This window comes from Sycon ciliatum, chromosome 2 (assembly GCF_964019385.1).
Source record: "Sycon ciliatum chromosome 2, ocSycCili1.1, whole genome shotgun sequence".
Lineage (NCBI taxonomy): Eukaryota > Metazoa > Porifera > Calcarea > Leucosolenida > Sycettidae > Sycon > Sycon ciliatum.
Genome location: NC_088644.1, coordinates 7400883 through 7422979, shown reverse-complemented (window position 1 = coordinate 7422979; position 22097 = coordinate 7400883). Strand labels below are relative to the sequence as shown.

Here is a 22097-nt window from a genome sequence, read left to right as displayed (position 1 = left end):
CCTGCCCGCTTGATAGTCGAGCAATCGACGAAAAACTCCTGTCGAGTCTGCTGTGGCCTCATCTGCGAATATTGCCAAAAACAGCTGAGAGGCGCCGCGGGCACATCCCATGAGCCCGATGCGGACTATGTGCTGAATTTTCGCGATGACACGATGTGGCCAGGCTGTTTACCCTGACTTAGTACAGCGTTCACTGTAGATCTAGTGATCGTTGTGATACACCTCCAAGTTCAACTGGAAACAGGTTAGGTCCAAAATTCGCAAAACAAGGCGAACACGAAGCCGTTGATTTCTCCCTGTGCAGGTTCAACTGAACCTTACTGTCTTGTCGTTTCCAATACGTTAGAGCCCGCTCAATCCAAGTCCAGGACTAGCGCAAGTTCACGGCTTTAGTTCTAGCGCAAGGCGTCCATTGCGTCCGCCCATTTCAAGTGCAAAGTTCAGTTCAGCCATCTCTAAGCCCTGTGCGCTCCGGTGGATCCTGCAGTTTCATTGACATCGAGCAGGCGAGGAGGAGGAATGTCAAAACACTAGGAAGACACAGACCAGGAAAGCGGACCTACGTCTGGGCGCAGGTCAGGACACCGCCAGAAGCTGCGGCTTCGGAGAAGTCCAGTGCGTGCGTGGCAAGGCAATCGAAAGCAGCGGCCTGTGGCCTGATACGTCTTGTAGTGCAGAGAGGGAGTAAGAGAAAACGCCAATATGAAATTGGCCATAACGTGTATGCTAATAGGAGCGTGCTGGGTCACCTCGACACTGGCTCAGGTACGTTTCGTGTTCCAGTTACTGAGTAGTGGCCACTTACAATCAACAATTATACAGCTCGAGTAGTGAGATTCGACCAAAGTCAAACAGTGTTCTGAAAAACTATCAATAGTCTAGAATCTCATGTACTTGTAGTTTCATTGAATATTTTGTAAAAGATCCAGCAACTCAAATAATCAGGTTTGATTATAGTCATTGAAACATCCTCACGTTAAAGAACACACTCTGTGAACATGTCTGAATCATCTCACTGATCCTGCAGAACTACAATCAAGCATTCAAATTGAACCGTAGCTAACGTTACAAGTATACAAGTAGTGGGTAATTCAAATAGGGTGCACCTACATGTACAGTTCCACTGTCTTAGTTAGTTTTCTGATATTAATGGGGAAGTTAAGGCAAAAATCAAAATTTCACCAGTTGTAGTCTTCGGGGTGCTGAGTCGAATGGTCTTGGTCCGAGAAAGCTGAGACGCTCCCTTCCTACTTGAATCCCAATCGAACTCGCGCACTTCCACCGAAACTGGGTGACTGCGCCCTACGAGATGGGGATTTGTATGCAAAATGTCACTAAAAGCGCCATTTCGTTCTTATAAAAGCACGGATGACCGCGATTGGTCCATATGTTGTAGTCTTTTGGACGCTGAGTCGACTGGTTTTGGTCCGAAAAGGCTGCGATGCAGCGTTCCTCCTTTATTCCCAATCGAACATGGTTGAACAAGCGGTCACGTGCTCCTGGATGCCCAAATCACCTGGTCACCACGCCAGCAGGCGACAACTTTCACACCAAGGTTCAACTCGAGTGACAGGACTCCACCCAAAAAAGGTCAAACAGGCTAGTAAGTTGTACCCTGCAGGCACGGTGACCAGGTGACTGGCGTACGCAGGAGCACGTGACCGCTTGTTCAACCATGTTCGATTGGGAATAAAGAAGGAACGCTGCATCGCAGCCTTTTCGGACCAAAACCAGTCGACTCAGCGTCCAAAAGACCACAACATATGGGCCAATCGCGGTCATCCGTGCTTTTATAAGAACGAAATGGCACTTTTAGTGACATTTTGCATACAAATCCCCATCTAGTAGGGCGCAGTCACCCAGTTTCGGTGGAAGTGCGCGAGTTCGATTGGGATTCAAGTAGGAAGGGAGCGTCTCAGCTTTCTCGGACCACGAGCATTCGACTCAGCACCCCGAAGACTACAACTGGTGAAATTTTAATTTTTGCCTTAACTTCCCCTTTAAATACACACTCTTGCTTAATACACACTCTTGCTTAATACGCACTCTGATAATACACACTCTTGCTTAATACGCACTCTGATAATACACACTCTTGCTTAGTACGCACTCTGATAATACACGCTCTTGCTTAGTACGCACTCTGATAATACACACTCTTGCTTAGCATGGACTATAATTATGTTCAGAGCACGGGGGTATTGATCAATACTGAAGTACATGTGTGTGGGGGGCTAGAAAGTACCTCGGATACGTTCCTGCTGCCTATGGGGGTACGTCTTATCAGAATTCTACAGCAAGATGAGTCGATGAGCGTGGTACATCTTGCAAAGAAGGTTTCTCTTCACTACTTTAGATGATGAAAGTAACACCAGTAAAGACAATAACAACGAAACAACAACAACGACGACAACGACGACAACAACAACAACAACAACAACTAAAACGACGACGACGACGACGACGACGACAACAGCAACAGCAACAGCAGCAGCAACAACAACAACGGCAATGGTGGCGGCGACGACAATTCTCCATTGTACACCTTCCACTCTGGTTGGACCATCTTTGGATTCTGAACCAGTTTTCAAGGAATGATAGAGTGACGACTGCAGAATGTTTCGGAAACTTGTTCCACCTATCCACCTTGACAAGTTATCCAACCCATTTGGCAGTACATGTCTTCCTCCCTCTCACGCTCTTCTCTATTTTCCCAGAATATCTGCCCATACAGGGTCTTGAGAAAACGAACGTTTTTTCCTCTTTGAATGGTGTCTGTTTTCAGGATGGTGTAGAAATCCTGGACACTGTGGCACCGCCGAGTCCTGGAGATCTGTTCAAGGGTGATAAGGGAGATCGAGGAGAATCACCTGCGGGACCCAAGGTAAGGTCACAATAAGGGTACAAAGACATTTTCAAATAACTGGCTACAAGTACAGAGTGACGAGTACAAGTACAGCCAAATTGCCAATGGCTACCTCTAACACCTTACAAGGATGATGGTCAATGTGATGGCCTGCAGCCTTTTCGTACCTAGCACGTATTATTTATATATTCTACATTTATGAAGATTCTATATTTGTGCAGACTCAATCTCGCCACCAACAAGCAACTTTGGTTAACGATCATTGACAGATACATGACCCCCGTATGATTTTTTTATGCGGGCACCGTGCCACCTTTCATATTATTATTTTTAAAAGTCTTTTGAAAAACAAAGATTGTCTTCGGCAGGGATATAACATGGCTCTGGATGATGTGCATGATAACCACCGAAACTGCCGTGGTGGCCAGTGGAACCCGACCCCGGGAGAGGTACGCTCGCACTGCACCAACACAGCATGCGACCACACCAGCCTCCAAGCACGGACATTGCGTGCATGAAATGTACAACTGCTGGATTGTATAATGCATACCAATTCTTTAAACCATGCACATGGAGAGTTCCAGGGATTTAGGGCGCGTTTGAATTGTCCTCACCACCCACGACACTAAGATCTTAGAAGAGATTTGTTGAAATATCCCAATAGATTGGGTGCTGTTAGCCTCACTCTTTCCTTTGGCATAGCAATGAGATCTTCCAAGCGTGTCTCCCAAGTGAAAATGGGCTTCCCTTGCCGTACGTGCAAGTTTTGCCGTACGTGCTATGGGAAATGCATACGAAAAGCCTGTTTTCGCGGGAATAGTTCAAACCCTTCTAAACTAATCCACCTCTCCCGTTGGATAAGGTTGTGGAGTTTCGAGGAGTTTCAAGGAAAATTTCAGTTCCGAAGAGGCCAATAAGCCACCTCTCCAGAAAATGAAACTTCTCGAAAAGTCAAAGAGTGACAATTCGAACGCCCCCTTAGAGTACAATGGTACACAGGTATGCAGAATAGTACACACACATATGCAAAACCAGAGTGCGAATGGCAGAACAATGATCTTCACACATTGCTGATGGTATGCCAGGGCCGGGGCATGCACTGGTAGTCGCTTTAGTTCCGGAGCGTTTGTATCAAACGTGGAAATCCTGGAGTCACATTTCATTTTCTACCACTGTAGTTTCAATTACTTTGCAAGTGTGTTCATCAAGCAGAACAAGCACAAACAGAAGTGTAAAGAGGCAACATAATTATAAGGACTTGCTTGCTACCTTGTTAATCACCACTGTATTCGACTTGAAGGGTAATGGTACGAAAGGCTTCGTCAAAACTACATGGCTTCTGGGCTTCGTGTGCTGATTTGCTTTCCTCCAACCATGCAATAATCTATGCAACACATTACCTGTTCACCACCACATAGCCAGCCCAGGCCCAAACCAAGCTACCTGGGATCACATGACCTGTTCACCACCACATAGCCAGCCCAGGCCTGTTCACCACCACATAGCCAGCCCAGGCCCAAACCAAGCTACCTGGCATGTATAATCGTGCTTCTTCTTTTGTGCGTTCAGGGCTTCCGCGGCGAGGAAGGAGGACCAGGCGAGAAGGGAATGAAAGGAGACAGTGGATTGCAGGCAAGCTCTTAAGGACCTGTCAGCATGTGGGAATACTGTGCACTACTCATGTCTGTATTCACACCAAGTACTTCGAGTAGAGTTTGTGGAAGTTTCACATCTGCTTGCTGCGTTGATTCTATTTTCTGTTAGTCAAGACATGAGGGTGCACAGCTTGTGATGGACTAAGAAGTAGCAAGATAAAGCAAAGATTTTTGCATCAATCCCTTTAGTATTTTGACAAGAAGGCAACGAGAAGGTTCAATATGAATACTGTAATTGTGTCTTATTGGCTGGTTGTGCGTGATAACTTTGATGCATATGTATAGTACACGCTCAGAGGGAGTAGTGGTTGCTCGTGACAGTGCTCAATACGCCATGATCCAAGCGTGCAGCCTATATCAACCATATCTTCCGAAAATTGTTGTCAAGTTGCTGTCTGATGATCGGTTAAAACCGTGAAACTCAGAGATACAGCAGAAACGATTTTGATTCCTCTCAAGTGTGTGTTCCTATAGTACACATTAGAATAAAGCAAAGAGCAGGTTTTAGTCATGCCTGCTATATCTGCCCAAATCTTACATGAGAAAGGAACAGAAACAGCTTATGGGTGAATGTACAGTGCCGTATCTTACCATTCGAAGCTCAGAACCGCAGCAGTCTATGGGCCTTGTATCCGATCTCACTGAAGTAAATAAAAAAATACAATGCATGCACATACATGTAGAAGAAATCAGAGGGGTGCAAGAGGAGCTGGGCGTAGTAGCCCAAACATTTTCATGTTTCTTGTGCATGTTATCACTTTGTATATGCTCGCAGGGAGACAAAGGTGTGAAAGGTGTTAGTGGCCTGGCTGGTAGCAAGGTAAGTGTCGATTCTAGCTGTTTCCTCCACTAACCTGGATTGTGCTATTTCATTCTATACAGTGCTGAAGGAATGCATACTACCTCGAAGTACATAACTGCTTGTCGAAGGTTCCTGGTTCGAGTCCGGGTTGTGGCAGCCATTTTTTTCCTTCAGACTTTTCCCGTTTGCATCTTACTCTCGAACCAATTTACATAACTGCTTCTTAATGTTAGTTAGCTCTATGTGCAATCTATGATGAGTGCTTGAATTTATGATTGATGGAATTAGACGAGAAGTATGTTGCCAGCACACATATATCTCATACATGTATAATATACAAGACACAACTAAAACACCAAGATATTATCTTGGTGTTTTAGTTGTGTCTTGCCTTTGGCTATCATTAAAAGTGCACCAATGTTTCTTCTGAGGATACACTCGTATATTTCACCCCATGCCTGCTCAGTGATTGTATAATGTTATCACAACCAGAGTGGTATCAGATACGATCATTTGAGCGGCAATGAGCTACGGCCTTGAATGGCTCTGCAATCTTGTTACTAATGAGCTTAAAATTTCCATCGACGTGTCTTTGAAGTAAGGGAATCTGACAGGTCTGTTTAACCTGCTCCTTGGATTTTTCCTCAGGGCGGCAAAGGTGATCAAGGCCCGAGCGGAATGACTGGTGAATTCGGACGACCCGTGAGTGGCTGATACAGTCAGTGATAGCTCAAGTATGAAGTGACAGCATCATGTTTTGCTGCTGCTGCACTGAATTAGTGGTCAAGCAGATGAATCCATGTTGACCGCTGCAAACATTAGGATATTTATCTTCTGCATTCAGTCATTCATCATTAAAACTCCATCTCCTTCTAGAGTGACCTTTGTCTTGCGCATCTACAGCTGGTGTTCTGAAGTTTTGTATAGCAGTATAATAACAACAAGATAATTAAATCTTTTCTCCGTCCATCGCGTGTGTTCTCCAGGGCGCTGACGGTGCAAAGGGCATAGCGGGAGTTCCCGGACCACCTGGTGGTGCTGGCGCCAAGGGTGTGGACGGGGAACCTGGCCTTGCCGGGTCAGCCGGACCCAAGGGCCTGAAGGGCGTACCCGGCCTACCTGGAGTCGACGGCCTAGAAGGAGAAGTCGGAGTACCTGGCTTGGCTGGACTAACGGGCGCAAAGGGACCCACGGGTGTCGACGGTGGCAAGGGAGAAACAGGACGGAAGGGAATCAAAGGAAATGATGGCTCACCTGGTCAGTAGACTAAACACAACCATATCGTATAAGTTACAGGCATGACAACTAGTTATCGCAGATCATGTATCAAGTAAAACGCTTTTAAGTAAAACAATTGAGGGTAAAAACCAAGTAAAATGTATTGCGTGCCTAAATTGCACTTCAAAGTTATCAAGTAAATCAGCTGGATGCTCCCTCAAGTGGCGAGGAGCAACACAAATAGATGAATTCATTGTTACCTCTTCCTATTTTTTCAACTGTTTTTTTTACTTTTAGGTCCTGATGGCCTCAAAGGAGTCCAGGGTGATCAAGGGGAGGAAGGACCAAATGGAGAGCCAGGCCCGAAGGGACCACAGGGCATTGGAATTTCTGGGCCCAAGGGCCAGAAAGGTCAGCCCGGTGCACCAGCACGACCATGTGTCACCGGTCAGAAGGGAAATGCCGGCGAGAAAGGAGAACGAGGACCACTAGGACCGCTCGTAGCCGGTGGACGTGGTGAGAAAGGCTTCAAGGGAGCGCAAGGCCCGGATGGTTTTCCCGGAGTGGACGGACTCAAAGGCTTGCCTGGTGACGCTGGGCTGCAAGGAATCGACGGAAGACTATGTTTGGCCTGCCAGGATGGTGCTGACGGACAGAAAGGCGAGCGTGGTGTGAAAGGCGATGCTGGCGACGAAGGCTTGAGAGGAGACACCGGTGATGCCGGTGCAGATGGGCAAGCAGGAGCGAAGGGCGGCCAGGGAGTAAAGGGAGGCAAGGGTTTGAAGGTGAGTCAAGATTGATTAATAATCCCATACTGAGCTGAGCACGTTCTGGACTCAGTTTGGGAAGTATTACATCAGGGCTGGACTTAAAAGTTGTACTAAACTTCATTTTTCTTTGGTATGCATTCATCATACGCTATGTAGAGTACATGATGTAGTACAGTACAATGATAGTGAGACAATTACTTGAAGTACAGTACAACAATTATTACATTCATCATCTAGCTAGGGCTGCTTTTAGCATGGCAAATAAAAACCGGTATGCTCATCAGCTTGAGGGAATGAAAAAAGATACAAATGACTAATCATTGGGATGATGGGCTAATTCCACTGCAGAAGAGGCAAGTGATGGAAGCCATGGTGAATGTATTGGAGGGAGTTGCCTTCAAAGGTTCTGCCTTCAAAACTGCACACCACATGAATTGAAGGTGTACATCTTGCAGTGCTGACTTTGACATACAGTCTAGATGCCCTCCTCTGTAAGACCAAGCAAGACCCTGGAGCTCTCCGCAAGGTGTACGGGTGCATCGTAAAGTTCAGCCTTGTGTTTTGCGTATCAACAACATCTATTTTTCTCTCGCTGTGTGCTGCAAAATATTCTCATACCCAGGGTCAGCCGGGACCTCAAGGTGACACAGGTGAGGAAGGCCTGTCTGGTGAAGCTGGTATCCTGACAATTGACTACATCATAGGCGAGACAGGCTCGATTGGAGAGCGAGGTTCAAAGGGAGAGCGAGGACTTCAAGGAATAGAGGGCCGACAAGGAGAGAACGGTATTGATGGAGTGGCCGGGCAAGCTGGTGAGAGAGGATTCCAGGTAAGAATACAGCTGTAAGTGGCACATGCAGTGTTTTTGCCTGGCTAGAATTGATTTTTCTTAAAGTGTTAATATTACATGAATGCATGCGAACTTGACTTTGTTCTAGAATAGTTGTAGGTAGGCTTATAATTTATAATGGAATGTAGTTGACTGAGAGCTTGGGTTATCAAGTGTTCGTCCTTGTCACAACTTCTGCAGCAAAATGACCCGCATTTCGACTAGTTTCGTTAGGAAAAACTTTTTGGTATGGGTTTTGTCATGCGCATGACTGTCAGCTTTTAACATCCTTGCCTGTGCTTGGTCCATTGACTTGCATAGGGTGACGTTGGTGAAGAAGGCCTCTCCGGACCTAACGCTGCAAAAGGATTCAAAGGAGTAAAAGGTGGGAAAGGAGATGCAACGACCAGCGAGAAGGGTGACAAAGGAGAGCCAGGCTTCACTGGTCTGCAGGGACGTGTTGGTGTGGCCGGTCGTAATGGAAGAAGAGGTAGGTGAATCAATTCGTCCACCAGTGACCTTCAGACCAAAGCTACATGTTCATAATCCTGAGGTGGTCTGGTGTGCTTGAAGTGGTTCAGTGCATGTGCACATCATTGGGGTGCCTTATCATCGGCCCTTATGGTTAGCCGGTGAAAGCCGCGGGCAGTGGAGTATTAAACATGCATAGTGTAGGATTTCTTTGTCTCTCTTCTGCTCGTACACTATATTTGGATCTTGAAATGTTGCTTGTTCCTAAGTCAAGTAAGTGCCTGTGCACCTGACTGGAACGTGAGGAGCGCTGACAGTGTCTAGAAAACCCAGCATGACAAAAAAACTATTGTATGGAGAAAAGCGCACTGTTTGGGTGAAAAACACATTGCCACTCCTGATACGAGCCACAGGACCCCAAATGACACCATAGGAGGCCATCAACAAAGGTGATAATGATGACGTTCTAAGCACGCGTGTTAGCAGTCATAAATGAGCTTTTATAGAACAATTGTGTGTTTGTCAAGCAGCTGACTATTCTGGTGTTTCATGCTGGTGGTTCTCATTGTAGGAGACCAAGGAGACCAGGGAGAGCAAGGACTTCAAGGGGCAATCGGTGCACAAGGTGTTACCGGCCCGCTCGGTCGCAAGGGTGTACAGGGTGACCAGGGCGAGGAGGGATTGCCCGGACCACCGGGCCCCAATGGTGACATTGGAATACAGGGATTGGCAGGACTTGACGGTAAGATCAGAGAGTAACATAACATATCTAGTCTTGTTGTGCTAGTGAGGGACAGGTCTTGTTTTGGAAAGTGGAATACAGGGACTGGCAGGACTTCATGGTAAGGTAGAGAATGGCATGTCTTGCTTTGTTAGACAGTGGTGTCTTGCTTTTGTTAGAGAGAAGAATACTGCTTGTTTTGAATGCCACAGTGCTGTTAATTGCACTCACGGGCACGTGGTGGGTGTCTGCGATTCCTGCAATGTATTGTCAAGTCTGAAAAAATGATGCCAGTACTATACACATAATATTATGCATGCAAACACACACACACACACACACACACACACACACACACACACACACATACACATACACATACACACACACGCACCCCCCCCCCCCCCACACACACACGCATACACACACAGTTGGTATATAGGGACTCCACATTTCTCAAAACACTTTGTGCTGTACCAAGTCATTTCATCTACTGTTGATTACACAAGCTAAACTGCTGTAGGCCAGACATAATCTATAGTATGTAACCATTGCTGGTGTTGTTGTTGTGAATTTTCCAGGCTTCGCGGGAGTGATTGGGGAGGACGGTGAGCTTGGACAACCAGGACCAAAGGGTTCCAAGGGAGAGCAAGGTCCACCAGGAATGAAGGGAGTCTTCGGCATCAAAGGAGATCGAGGAGCAGATGGCAAGTAGCCGTTTTTAACATGAATTGAATTGATCGTATATATTTTGATATTGCGCCGTAATGATCGTGGCACTAGCGGTGGTCGAAGCAGCCGTCCGTTGCCTGCTGGATTTCCAACATCATAATCACTGCCATTCAGGAGAGCTGCAGTGGCAGGAGCTCAACTACAGTACCGGTCAATGAAATTCAATCAACAGCATCAGCATCATCAGGGACAGGGCCAGGAAGATATCGCTGGGCGCTGTGCATTTCCAAACCTCTGAATACTGGGTGGACCAACTGCTCTACTGATAGAGGGTGTCGAACATATTCAAACTTCATCGACCAGCTTGTACATTGTAAAGGAAGGGTTTGATTTAAAACTAATTAAAAGCACTGCAAGCACTCATACCGCGAGAACAATGGAACATCACACTGAGAGTTGGACTACAAAGGGAAGATATAATTATGTGACGTTCAACTCTTAAAATATTGTTCCATTGTTCTTGTGGTATGAGTGTGCTCACTTTACTTTCATCGATATTAGGTTTCTTGTGTCCACGCCGACTTTTTAAAAGCACCGTAGTAGGTATTAATCATTCTGTAAACTTGAAAAAAAACTGAAAAAACATTGATGGTAGTACAGTCAATTTGTGAAAACAGCTTTTCTTGAAACTAGTAATATGTCCTATTCTTTACAGGAATTTCTGGTCAACGAGGCTTGAAGGGAGAAGCTGGAGAAGAAGGACAGAAGGGAGAGCGTGGTCTACAAGGCGTAGAAGGCAGCAAGGGAGCAAAGGGCTTGGAAGGCTTCGCCGGAGCGCCAGGTCTTGACGGCATTCAAGGAGATAAGGGCAACCGTGGATTCCTGGGACTGGGCGGCAGGACCGGGGACCGTGGTCTCCGCGGCCCCAAGGGCGTGAAGGGTCTGCAAGGCCCAGACGGACAGAAGGGCAATGCCGGATTCAGAGGTAAGTGTACAGGTCTGCTGTTAACTTCAGGATTCAACATTTGCAGCTCGGTCTTCTGGTCTAATCAGATGGTTGACTTCAGGATTCAACATTTGCAGCTCGGTCTTCTGGTCTGATCACATGGTTGAGATGGTATATATTCCAAACGATGCAGTATACAATAATCCTCAAGGTGAAAGGCAACTTTCTTTCTCTTTTCAGTGGTCAGAGTTCCGTAGCGCAACAATGAACGCACTACATGCGGTTGATTAACTGATTGATGGACTTTATTGATAGTTGATGACCCTGGCACTGATATACTAGTATCTTCCCAGTCACAGCAGGCACACAGACAGAAGACGAAGAAGGACTGTGCTCAGCCCATGCAAGGAGCTGGCTTGCTCCCGTTTGAAATGAAGATCTGTATGGTTGATGGTGCGACCATGATGTACTATATGCACGGTTAGATCAGGCGCTGAAGAACGTAGCCACTCGAAGTACAGCCTAGTAACGCCCTGAACCACTTTGGAGAGCAACATACGCTGTGGTGATAATGCCATGAGGAAAACATATAGAAAACTGCACATTCCTGTACATGTACATCGTGCCTACATCTATGTGCTCTTAAATCTGAAAGACCGTCTAACCTGCATTAGTTCAAAATGCTGTGCATTTTTTCTGCCCAAGCGGGTACATATTGTAAGAGGTGTTCCGCCACGGTTTCTTGTTTGCTGTTGCCACCAGGATTCAAGGGTGACCAAGGCGAGGAAGGTTTGAATGGACCAGAGGGCCCGGTAGGTGCCACTGGCTTCCGCGGCTTCAGAGGAGAGCAAGGTCCAGACGGAATCATCGGCCCATCCGGTCCACAGGGTATTCAGGGAGTCAAGGGCGACACCGGTGAAGAGGGAATCAACGGCCCGGACGGAAACAAGGGTGACAAAGGTATGGTCAGAAGGCATGTTGCTGGAATATCTTCATTATGTTGGTCTAGATTATTACAAAGGATTTGAAAGCTCCACTGCAGATGCATTAATTAATCATCGTTGAATAATATTGCCATGCATCGCCTAGGTGCCATGCACAAGCTGATGGTGGTGTTCGTGGTCAGAAACAGAGCTCTGCGCCAGAGTGAAACTGTCCAGCCACTTGTGTGATTAGGAGTGTGTGTTACCGCTGTTTCGCCAGCTGTGTCTTTACCACCATACTACTATTCAACCATACATTAGTAAAATCAGTATAATGCAGTTTACAATGGTTACAATTTTAGGGTTGTGTGTTGCAGACCTTTGTGGTGAATGGATCACAAAAAAAACTCCACAAACACACTGATTCTTCATAGTGCGTCACATCCGAGTACCTGTTTTTCCTGTATTTCTTCTCGAACCCCGATGTGTCCAGGTGAACCCGGACGAAAGGGAACTGTTGGAGCGAAGGGCAACACCGGGGCAGTTGGTATCAAGGGCTTGCTAGGCTTTGACGGCGTCCAGGGTACCAAGGGAGATAAGGGCAGCATCGGCGTCACAGGTAAAGCCAGACTGGTGTGCTAGAAATAAGAATCCAAGAGATTTGAAATTGATGCCCGGGCATTTATTCTACATGACTTTGTTTTGCAGTACCTCATTGACTGATGCCAATCACCAGTACATTGCACTACTAAGTGGTGTATAGAGTTGGAGACAGAGTAGCATCGTCTTCAAGTAGTTGTTTGTGCTGAAGACATAGACATAGATGCTTGTACTGTACGAAACAACGTTACCCATCAGTACTCAAGTTAAACACGGTGGTCACGAGATAGGATGGTAAGGCAGCTACAAGGTAATAGTGATCACTGCACTCCCACATCAGGGTATGTTTCATCCATGTGTCCCCGTCTCAATGTCCTTGCTCTTTGGTTTGCACAGGCGAAACTGGTGAGCAAGGATCACGTGGACAGAAAGGACTGCGCGGTCTCAAGGGCATCCAAGGAGACCAGGGCGATGCGGGCATCGTCGGTATCCGCGGCTCCAAGGGAGTCCAAGGAAGCAAGGGCGGGTCCGGTGACAAAGGAAACGCTGGTCTGCCAGGCAGAGCTGGACTTGATGGCCTCAAAGGAAGCAAAGGAGAGACTGGCAACATCGGACTTGCAGGTAAATAGAACGTCTTCTTGTCTACAAACAGTATACTGATATTTGAAACTCGGATGTTGAGCCAATCATAAATGTAGTATTTCTGACTGTATATAGTATCTGGTTACGGTGATGGAGAGTTACTCTTAACTCGTTTCCATTATGTCCTTTTCCCTTCTACAAGTATACTGATATATTTGCCACTGTTTAAAGATGAATTCATCCTCACTGTGCTTCAGGATGGGGAGGGGGGGGGGGGGGTATGCACTACTCTTCACCAGCACTACAGACCCTGACTGAAATGATGGGAGGATATGTGCGAATGAAGTGGATTTCGACAGGCGGATAGTGATCTCTCTCTCTGCATGGCTTGATCACCCTGGGCACGTTTTGTGAAAGGAAGCTGATCTTCACAGCAGACTAATATGGAACTGGTTTGAAAGAAGTCATTCTTTTGTGACGGTACCGTACATTGCGGTTAACTTCCCAAACGTTTCGCACCAAATGGTAGTGTTGAGAATATAGAGTTGGCTTCAAGTTCACTCCACAATCTGAAGTAAGGAACAGTCTCCTTTTGATACACTGTTTTGGTAAGGTGGCAATCCCCTCCACAACCTGACTTGTGATCTTCTCAGTTTCAATGGTTGCTTCCTAAATGCGGCTGCTCCATCCTGTTGTGTTGTGTTTTCGTTCGTGCTGCTCAGGAGCTCAAGGTGCAAAGGGTGCAGCTGGCACTCCAGGCGTAGAGGGAGGCAAAGGTAGGAAGAGACCCATACACAAAATTTGTGAAGAACTAAAGTGCTAAAAATGAATATTTAATAAATAATTTTAGCATACTTCTCTCCTTTGTGTGCTGGGCTTGGTCTTGGTGGTGTATGTGCAAGGTGAGGTGTGCCAGTCTGCATTGCTGCTTCCTGCCATGCACACACTCAAAGACATGAATGGTGAAACATCACGTATGCTGTGATCTGAACACCCAGGAACATAACCATGTGTCCATCATGGTACAGTGTACTATGCCGGACTGTAGTTCATGCACTAATCATGAAATCCCTCTCCCTTCATCTTATTGCTGGCTAAAACAGGAAGCAAGGGAGACGTCGGTGTGAGAGGCCAGAAAGGAGTGCGAGGTCTCGAAGGCAATGCTGGAGACATTGGCCCAGAGGGTCGCCAGGGCATCAAGGGAAGTCAAGGAGAGCCGGGCTCACAAGGCGATGTGGGTCCGAAGGGATTTGTCGGCCTGACCGGTGACAAGGGCGACCAAGGACAGAAAGGAGAAGTTGGCGAGCAAGGAGTTCAAGGCAATGTCGGATCAAAGGGTCAGTCGGAATGGCTGTTTGATGGTGCATTATCTATTGTCTGAACACCTTGTACTGTGAAAGGAACCTCAATCTACTCTTCTCTGAGAGCATATTCGATTGGCACAATATACCATGACTTGGATCAAATTTCTTTTTGGCTTTGTTGGGTGTAGTTTCCCCATGAAGTGTACAAATCCGTGATATGTTGGCTTTCGATAAACATTTTGTTTGATGCTAACGTCGGGGAAGGAGAGTGTACCGCTCTCTTCCCTGTCTGATGTAAATGTTAGTGCCCTTTGAAGATTTTAGTTTCAGGTTCTGCTTTGCCTATACAGTTATGGTATTCGATATTTCCATTAGCCCCGGTAATTGCCAATTAGCCCCGGTAATTGCCAATTAGCCCCGGTAATTGCCAATTAGCCCCGGTAATTGCCAATTAGCCCCGGTAATTGCCAATTAGCCCCGGTAATTGCCAATTAGCCCCGGTAATTGCCAATTAGCCCCGGTAATTGCCAATTAGCCCCGGTAATTGCCAATTACGGATGATGAGAACGGATCGAAAATGTTCAGTTAAACATTTGCTCAACTGGAGTGTGTGGATTGTGTGACTGCCGGTGCTAACAATGTTGTCCTTTTGTTTTCTGTGTACAGGAGAGATTGGAGCCACAGGTGACCTTGGCACACAAGGCGAGATTGGCATCCAGGGACCGCAGGGCATCAAAGGAGAGAAGGGTGAACAGGGCGCAAAGGGTGGCAAAGGAGAGCAAGGTTTTGTGGGACCTAAGGGAGACCTCGGAGATCAAGGTGACCCAGGCGCGATTGGATCTGATGGTAAGTCGCACCGTATCATGGCGTTCACCTCTAAAACAGCTCCTATCAGCTTGCTGCACCCTCACCCACGCTACCTCCATCGCTTTCTCTCTTTCTCTCAGACAAAATGCATTGTATAATGAACCAGCATTTTAAGTCGATCATGACTGGGCTGAAAGGAAGCCAAGCATTGAGTGTCCCAAACTCCCCGGCTAATGGTCACCAGCAAATCACCTCAAGTTCATCAGGATGCCGGGTATAGACGCAGCCCGTGTTGCTTTACTATTGATTCACACTGCGAGAGTGATCAGGCATATACAAACATTTTGAACTGTGTAAGTCTGTAAGTATACTGGATACACATGCCCTACATGATGGACACGGGTGCAGTGACTAGGACAATTGTGTGTAGCTACTTGTGCAGATGTACCGCTATGCCTCTGGTGTCTCTCATCTGTGTGCAGGTGCTAAGGGCTTCAAGGGAGATGTCGGCTTCCTGGGACAGAAAGGAGAGAAGGGAGACAAGGGAAGCCAAGGCTCACCAGGAGCAATAGGACAAACCGGATCGAAGGGATTCACCGGTCTCGACGGTAACAAGGGCGAAGTCGGCGAGCAGGGAGAGGATGGAGAGAAGGGTGAAAAGGGAATCATTGGCCTGCCAGGTGAGCACAATGCCCCGTCACTGTTGTCACTGGTTGCCCCTATCTAGGTCTTACTGGGTAATAGGCAATGCGTGTGGCTTTGAATCTTAAATCTCAGAAAGCAGTCTCCACACTGAACTCTCACTCAGCACAATGGATGCAGCAGAACTGCCCCACGGCCCTAGGGGAAGTATGCTCATGCGGCATCTCCGTGTCACGACTGTGTTTTCTTGGACAACGGGAAGTGTGAAGTAATTCCACCTCCACTACCACACATGTGCTCTCTGGCCGACCGGAACTGATCACTTTATTGATAAACAGACCGACGGCTGCTGCTTACCGTGTCGGAACTGTGAGTATCATTTCTCTTTTTTAAATTCATGTTCAGGTCCACAAGGAACAACCGGAGAAGAAGGTGGCAAGGGAGACAAAGGAGACTTTGGCCGACCAGGGCCAGGAGGAGACAAAGGCGAGCCTGGATTCCCAGGATTTCCAGTGAGTGACATCCGGCCTATTTTAAAAGCTTTTGCAATTTAAAATCATCACCATTCGGAGTGTCTCTGTTGAAACATTCAGTATGATATTATTCTCGTGCAAAATACCTCCGTGGAGGACATGAAGATTTGAAAAGGACATTGAAAAGGTTCTGGTATGTAAAAACTAATCCCATGCACGCACACACCCACGCATACATTTTTTGGGGAAAAGAAATTTTCTTCTGGGGAAAGTTCAAGCAAATAGATATGTGGGCAGCAGACACGAACGTGTGACATACTTCTGACTGTGAACAACATCTGCGCTGTCATCCGTGTTCAGGGTGTTGAAGGCTTCCCAGGTGACAGAGGCGACAAAGGAGTATTCGGAGAGCCTGGCGACATTGGTGACAAAGGATCCATTGGCTTCTTGGGTGAGGCCGGACAGAAGGGAGACAAGGGAGGTGTTGGCGACAAGGGCAATGGAGCCAACGATGGAATTCAGGGAGACTTTGGTAAGGTTTTCATCAGGACTACGTTAGTAGAGCATTTATTGTTTTTCACATGACATAATAATTATAGTCTGTTGACTGTGCTTTGCCAGTCCAGAATTAGATGAAATTGCACGTCACATAGCCTTCAAAAATTGTATTGTATTGTATTGTATTTATTTAAAAGGATTCTCCAAAAGCAAATGGATGCTTATCACGGAAGTCTCCCACATAAATATCGCAAGAAAAATGGGGAAATGGGGAGAGGAGAGTGGAAGATGAAGCATGGGAAGAAGGGAAACAAGTACCTAAATATCGAGGTATAAAAGCAGGAAAGAAATCGACGAGGGAAGAAATCACCTCTGCAGATAATAGCGGGACATTTAGATGAAAAAACCCAGCAAGGATTAATTTCAAGGAAAAAAAATTCTCAAACGGAAAAGTTCGGAATTCCAGTCAGAGAATATCTATGCTGAGAGTAATGAGCCTTTAGAGCAATGCGAAAATTGACAGAGGACTGAACAATGAACCCTTGACTTATGCTTGAACTTATGGTTGATAAAGTATGATTATTTCACTTTGTGTGCTGGTGACATGCATCGCCGTTAATCAACTATGAAGCGAAACGACTTTGTAAAGATATGTTCTACACAGCTTCATCATACAAACCTTGGTTGAAGACAACCTCAACTAGCGCTGAACCTCATTTCCCCAGATCATGTACTGAGTATCTGAACTTCTTGGTATCTTCACATTTGCCAAACCTTCATAGACGCCCAGCCATTCTCTAGGTGAAAGCAATGTAACAAATTATGTTCTTCTCATGTCTGCTTCTGTTGTCAGGTGAGAAGGGATTCAAAGGAGGCAAAGGTGACCAAGGTCCAAAGGGAGATGTTGGAAACAAAGGATTCCAAGGCGACAAGGGCTTCTTTGGCCAGAAGGGTGATATCGGCATCCGGGGACCAAAAGGTGAGCAGTCGAGTACAGTCATCAAATAAAATTGGAATGAAATACTGACTTTCACGAACAATCTGTATCAAGGCGAACTCTTTCATTGGGTTTCAAGGTGAAAATCTGACAATATCCCTGGCTGACAGAATTCTCCCCTTCTGCAGACAAAGAAGGGTGAACACGACGTAATGCCTGAGGATCATTCAATGGGTACAAACCCACGGTGCCCGACATCCAATGCTAGGCTAGCCATGATGATAATGATCCCGGGCACCTTTCTCAGTTATGCTGAAATGTTTTGATATGGCGTGTGATGTTATTGGTGTTGCCTAGCAACTGCTGAATTGCAAGTTGTTACTAAACCTTGTTCTGACTTCCAACCGTGGTACTAATCAGTATAGGAACAGAGGATGAACTTTACTGCACATGCAGAAATGGTCTTGTCCTCACACTCTTGTAGTGGCAGAGCATGCTCGCGCGGGGCAGTCACTTGCTGTTTGAGCCTCACATAGCTCGCTCGCATTTCTGTTTGAGCACTCACCTTGTCGAAAATGATCCATTGCTGAAAAATGTGCTTTGCTCGATTTCTCTCCGTCTGTCTGTCTGTCTGTCTGTCTGTCTGTCTGTCTGTCTGTCTGTCTGTCTGTCTCTCTCTCTCTCTCTCTTCCAGGAAACAAGGGAGAAGAAGGACTGGAAGGCCAGAAGGGTGACCGTGGCAGAATAGGATTCACTGGAGCAACAGGTGCCAAAGGTGAGTGGGACTTCCAGAATACTGGCAACAGGGTGAGTACCCATTGCCCCCTAAGCAAAGGGAAAAACAGTACTTTGAAGTATACTATACTCAGACACAGTCAGTGTACGAGTTACGGTGTATGACACGACATCATACACTACGCATACGTTGGGGGAATGGAAAAGCGAAGACTAATACCAGCAAACCCACAAAAAAACCACCAAGGTGCCTGGTTCTTTCAATAATATTTCATATGCTTAAAATTGATTTAGTATTATTAAAGTCAGTTGGCTTTACAATTTTCATCCAATTAATGGTGCAGCCAACTCAAGCTAGAACACCAGTGCTGCTGCCAGGCAGAGCCTCAGTAAAGGCATTTTAGAATGTAGTGTGTATTAGTCAATGTAAGTATGTGTATTATCAGACGATCATGCAGATCTCGGTAAACTCCCATTGTATTATCAGACGATCATGCAGATCTCGGCGGTTAACTCCCATTTTCTGTGTATGTGTCTGTGTGTGTGCAGGTGACCAGGGTATTGAGGGTTTCTCTGGCGGATTCGGTTTGAGCGGAGCCAAGGGGGACACCGGTGATGAAGGCTTCCCAGGTAAAGATCACTCGCATACATGTATCTATTCTCAAAACCTTCAGATCTCTTCCAAGTATCAGGCTGTAACGAACGCCACATCTTTTCAAACTGTTCTGGATATCTAGAAGAGTTCGGGGCAAGTGTTGCAGCTCCATAATACATTTTCAACCAATCTGTAAAAACGGAGACTCCCTTGATTTTGGCTAGCGCCTGTGGCCGGAGAATCCATAAATACAAATACAACACAAAATACTTCTGTGTTGGCAGAGTAGAGGTTGACCTTGTGCCGTGGTGACATCATGTGTTGCCATGGTGAAATCAGGTGTTGCTATGGTAAAGGCATGAACGGTGGTACTATTATACATGCAATACGGATTGGCAATGGCTTAGAAAATAGTCTTGCACACATCTTACTGCCTGTCGTCCTGTTCAGGTCCGAAGGGTGACCAGGGTGGACCAGGCTTCCCAGGAGATGTGGGCCCACCTGGTCAGACCGGAGACAAGGGTTTCCAGGGAGACCAGGGCTCGGAGGGAGAGCGTGGCATCAAGGGACTCAGCGGCTCACTGTTTGCCGGCTGGTTGGTCGTACGTCACTCGCAGACACGTTTCGAGGCTGTGTGCCCGAACGGCTGGCGACAGATGTACGCCGGCTACAGCTACTTGCAAACTCACGGCGGTGGCAATGGAATTGGCCAGGACCTTGGCAAGCCAGGCTCTTGTCTCAGAAAATTCAATATGGCACCGTTTGTCCAGTGCACGAATAACAACGAGGTCAGTACCTGTGCTTGCAGTGCTGTTCCCATCCTCAGTACCACTTGGTGTGTTGTCCACATCACCACATTGTGTGAAGTATTTCACTGCAAATTGTTCCTGCTGTTGTTGTTGTTGCTGTTTCTGCTGCTGCCGCCGTCGGCGTTGTTGTCAGCGTCGTCGTCGTTGTTGCTGCTGCGCATAAACGTACTCTTGTGTGATAGTCCTAGACTACTAGTAATTTCAAATGCTTTGATTCTCCATAGCGGTGACAGATTCTATGACCTGTAAAAGGTGGTGGTGTAATTGTGTTACTTGTAGTATGGTACCCATCGTCTGAACTTGCACTAGGACGCATTAGATGCTCGGGAACTCTTTGAAATGAACTTGGCTCTCTTTGACTATATCTATTTTCTCGTGTCACAGCGTTGCTTCACATCGCCGCATGGTGATCTGAGCTACTGGTTGGCCACACAGACCACTTTCGGAGACCAGCCGACATCGGGCCAGAACGTGGACTCCATGGTCAGCCGGTGTGTGGTGTGCGAGGCGCCTGGCCGTATGCTGGCCGTGCACAGTCAAGATAGCTTGATTCCTGACTGCCCGAACAACTATGACAGCGTCTGGACCGGCTATAGCTTCTTATCAGTAAGACAAGGCTAATAGAAAACATCTGCACTTTTTATATTGAACCCTTTAACAAAATTGAATGTTTCAAATTGGAAAAAGTCTTACATTTTGAAAAGATTCGATAAAAATGCGCGGAAATGACATCAGCATTGTCTCTGAGGTTCGTGATTGACCTGGTCAAGCCCGGTTTAGGATCAAAAACTCACTGGTGTTCTCTGGAACGGGTAGAACTCTGTCTCCAATTGCATCTCTTCCTGATCGTGCTGTGCACCAGCCGTCGAATGCTTGGAGAAGCGTATCCTGGGTTAAAACATTGTACACTACTCGTTGTGTGTGTGTGTGTGATCTACAGCAAACCGTCCACGGTGCGCAGGGAGGTGTCCAGTCTCTATCCTCATCCGGATCCTGCCTGGAGGAGCTGCGCACCAATCCGGTCGTTGAATGTGACGTGCACGGCACATGCATGCACCACGAGAAGACGCTCAACTTCTGGCTGAGAACCATCGAAGAGACGGCACAGTTCCAGGCTCCAGAGCCTCAGAAGCTGCAGAACAACGACATTCGTGAGAACGTCAGCCGATGCCGTGTGTGCCAGAAGAAGCCCTCTCTGTGAGCAGTCCGGGCCTAGGGTGATGGTGAGCTGAGAAGCTCATCATCCCAATTTCACTTCAATGATGAATCATCCACCATTGCTCTAGATAACACTACAAGTCTTCAGTGCACGGGCATGTCGATCGGAGAGCAGTGATGCCACAGTGGTGGCTGGCGGGTGTGCCATTGCAGTCACTTTCCAGGGTTGTAGGTAAAGCAGGTGTATGCCTGGACCGGGAATGTGGCTGCCATCGGCACATAACTTGATCCCAAGGCTCCATTGGCAAGCTCACGACATGCTCGCGCACACTCACGGACACAACACTTGCACTGCCCTCTACACACTTGCACGCACACACGGCCACACATACACACACACACAAACACATACACACACGAGCGCACACACACGCACACACACACACACACATCTACACGCTATATTAACACCTTCCAAACTCGTGAACAACAACCCATTTGCACACATAGAGGAGAAGAATTACGCATCAACTAGAGAATCCAGACGAGTCTCACGCCAACCGTGAAATGTTTTAGAGTGTACTTTATTTCGCGAAATTCTGTGTATCTAGATATTAAAGTAGTCGAAAGTTGTCAAAATACATTTGTATTGTCAAAACTCATCTTACATCATACTTGTACAAATCTCCAAAATTAAACTCTTGCATTCATCTGTCACTCTGGCATATAATATCAACTAAATAATCCGGACCTGATATGGTCGTGTGTGCACACGACGGCATAGCATGTACACTGCTCTCTGTACCTCGTCGCTCACCATGCTTGGACATGAGATGGCCACATTGCACCTTCTGTACATCACTCTCCATGCTGATATTGCATTGGTGCATAGAGTCTGTATGGCACATCTTCAACAACTAACTTTCGCTGTGTTTGGTCGCTTGTGTTTGCTGTAATCACCTAGAGATCCCTAGTATTCTTGCTGCTGGTTGAAATTATTCTCAATAAGTAGAACGTCAGTACCTTGTACATGCGTGACATCTGTGTGACTTGCTCTGGTGATCGAGAAGTGGTGTGCTCTGGT

The 22097-nt window shown here is 46.7% G+C and overlaps 1 protein-coding gene across 1 annotated transcript; it reads left to right on the top strand.

Moving 5' to 3' along the window:
- The first annotated feature begins 143 nt into the window (after positions 1-143).
- Positions 144-22042, top strand: LOC135808479 (collagen alpha-1(IV) chain-like). Its single transcript, XM_065321677.1, has 27 exons — positions 144-765; positions 2786-2884; positions 4436-4498; positions 5297-5341; positions 5972-6025; positions 6310-6580; positions 6839-7326; positions 7934-8140; positions 8462-8630; positions 9183-9353; positions 9914-10039; positions 10720-10989; positions 11713-11910; positions 12367-12492; positions 12870-13094; positions 13778-13831; positions 14159-14392; positions 15026-15205; positions 15649-15846; positions 16214-16320; positions 16642-16813; positions 17633-17758; positions 18411-18491; positions 19001-19081; positions 19497-19834; positions 20240-20461; positions 20796-22042. Exons 1-27 carry the CDS (start codon positions 703-705, stop codon positions 21054-21056), a joined length of 4629 nt encoding a protein of 1542 aa, XP_065177749.1. The 5' UTR covers positions 144-702; the 3' UTR covers positions 21057-22042.
- Positions 22043-22097: the final 55 nt, after the last annotated feature.

Coding starts and splice junctions, on each gene's coding strand:
- LOC135808479 (XM_065321677.1), top strand. CDS start 703: ATGAAATTGGCCATAACGTGTATGCTAATAGGAGCGTGCTGGGTCACC. Junction 8,141..8,461: donor CTGGTGAGAGAGGATTCCAG/GTAAGAATACAG, acceptor TGACTTGCATAG/GGTGACGTTGGTGAAGAAGG. Junction 8,631..9,182: donor CGGTCGTAATGGAAGAAGAG/GTAGGTGAATCA, acceptor TTCTCATTGTAG/GAGACCAAGGAGACCAGGGA.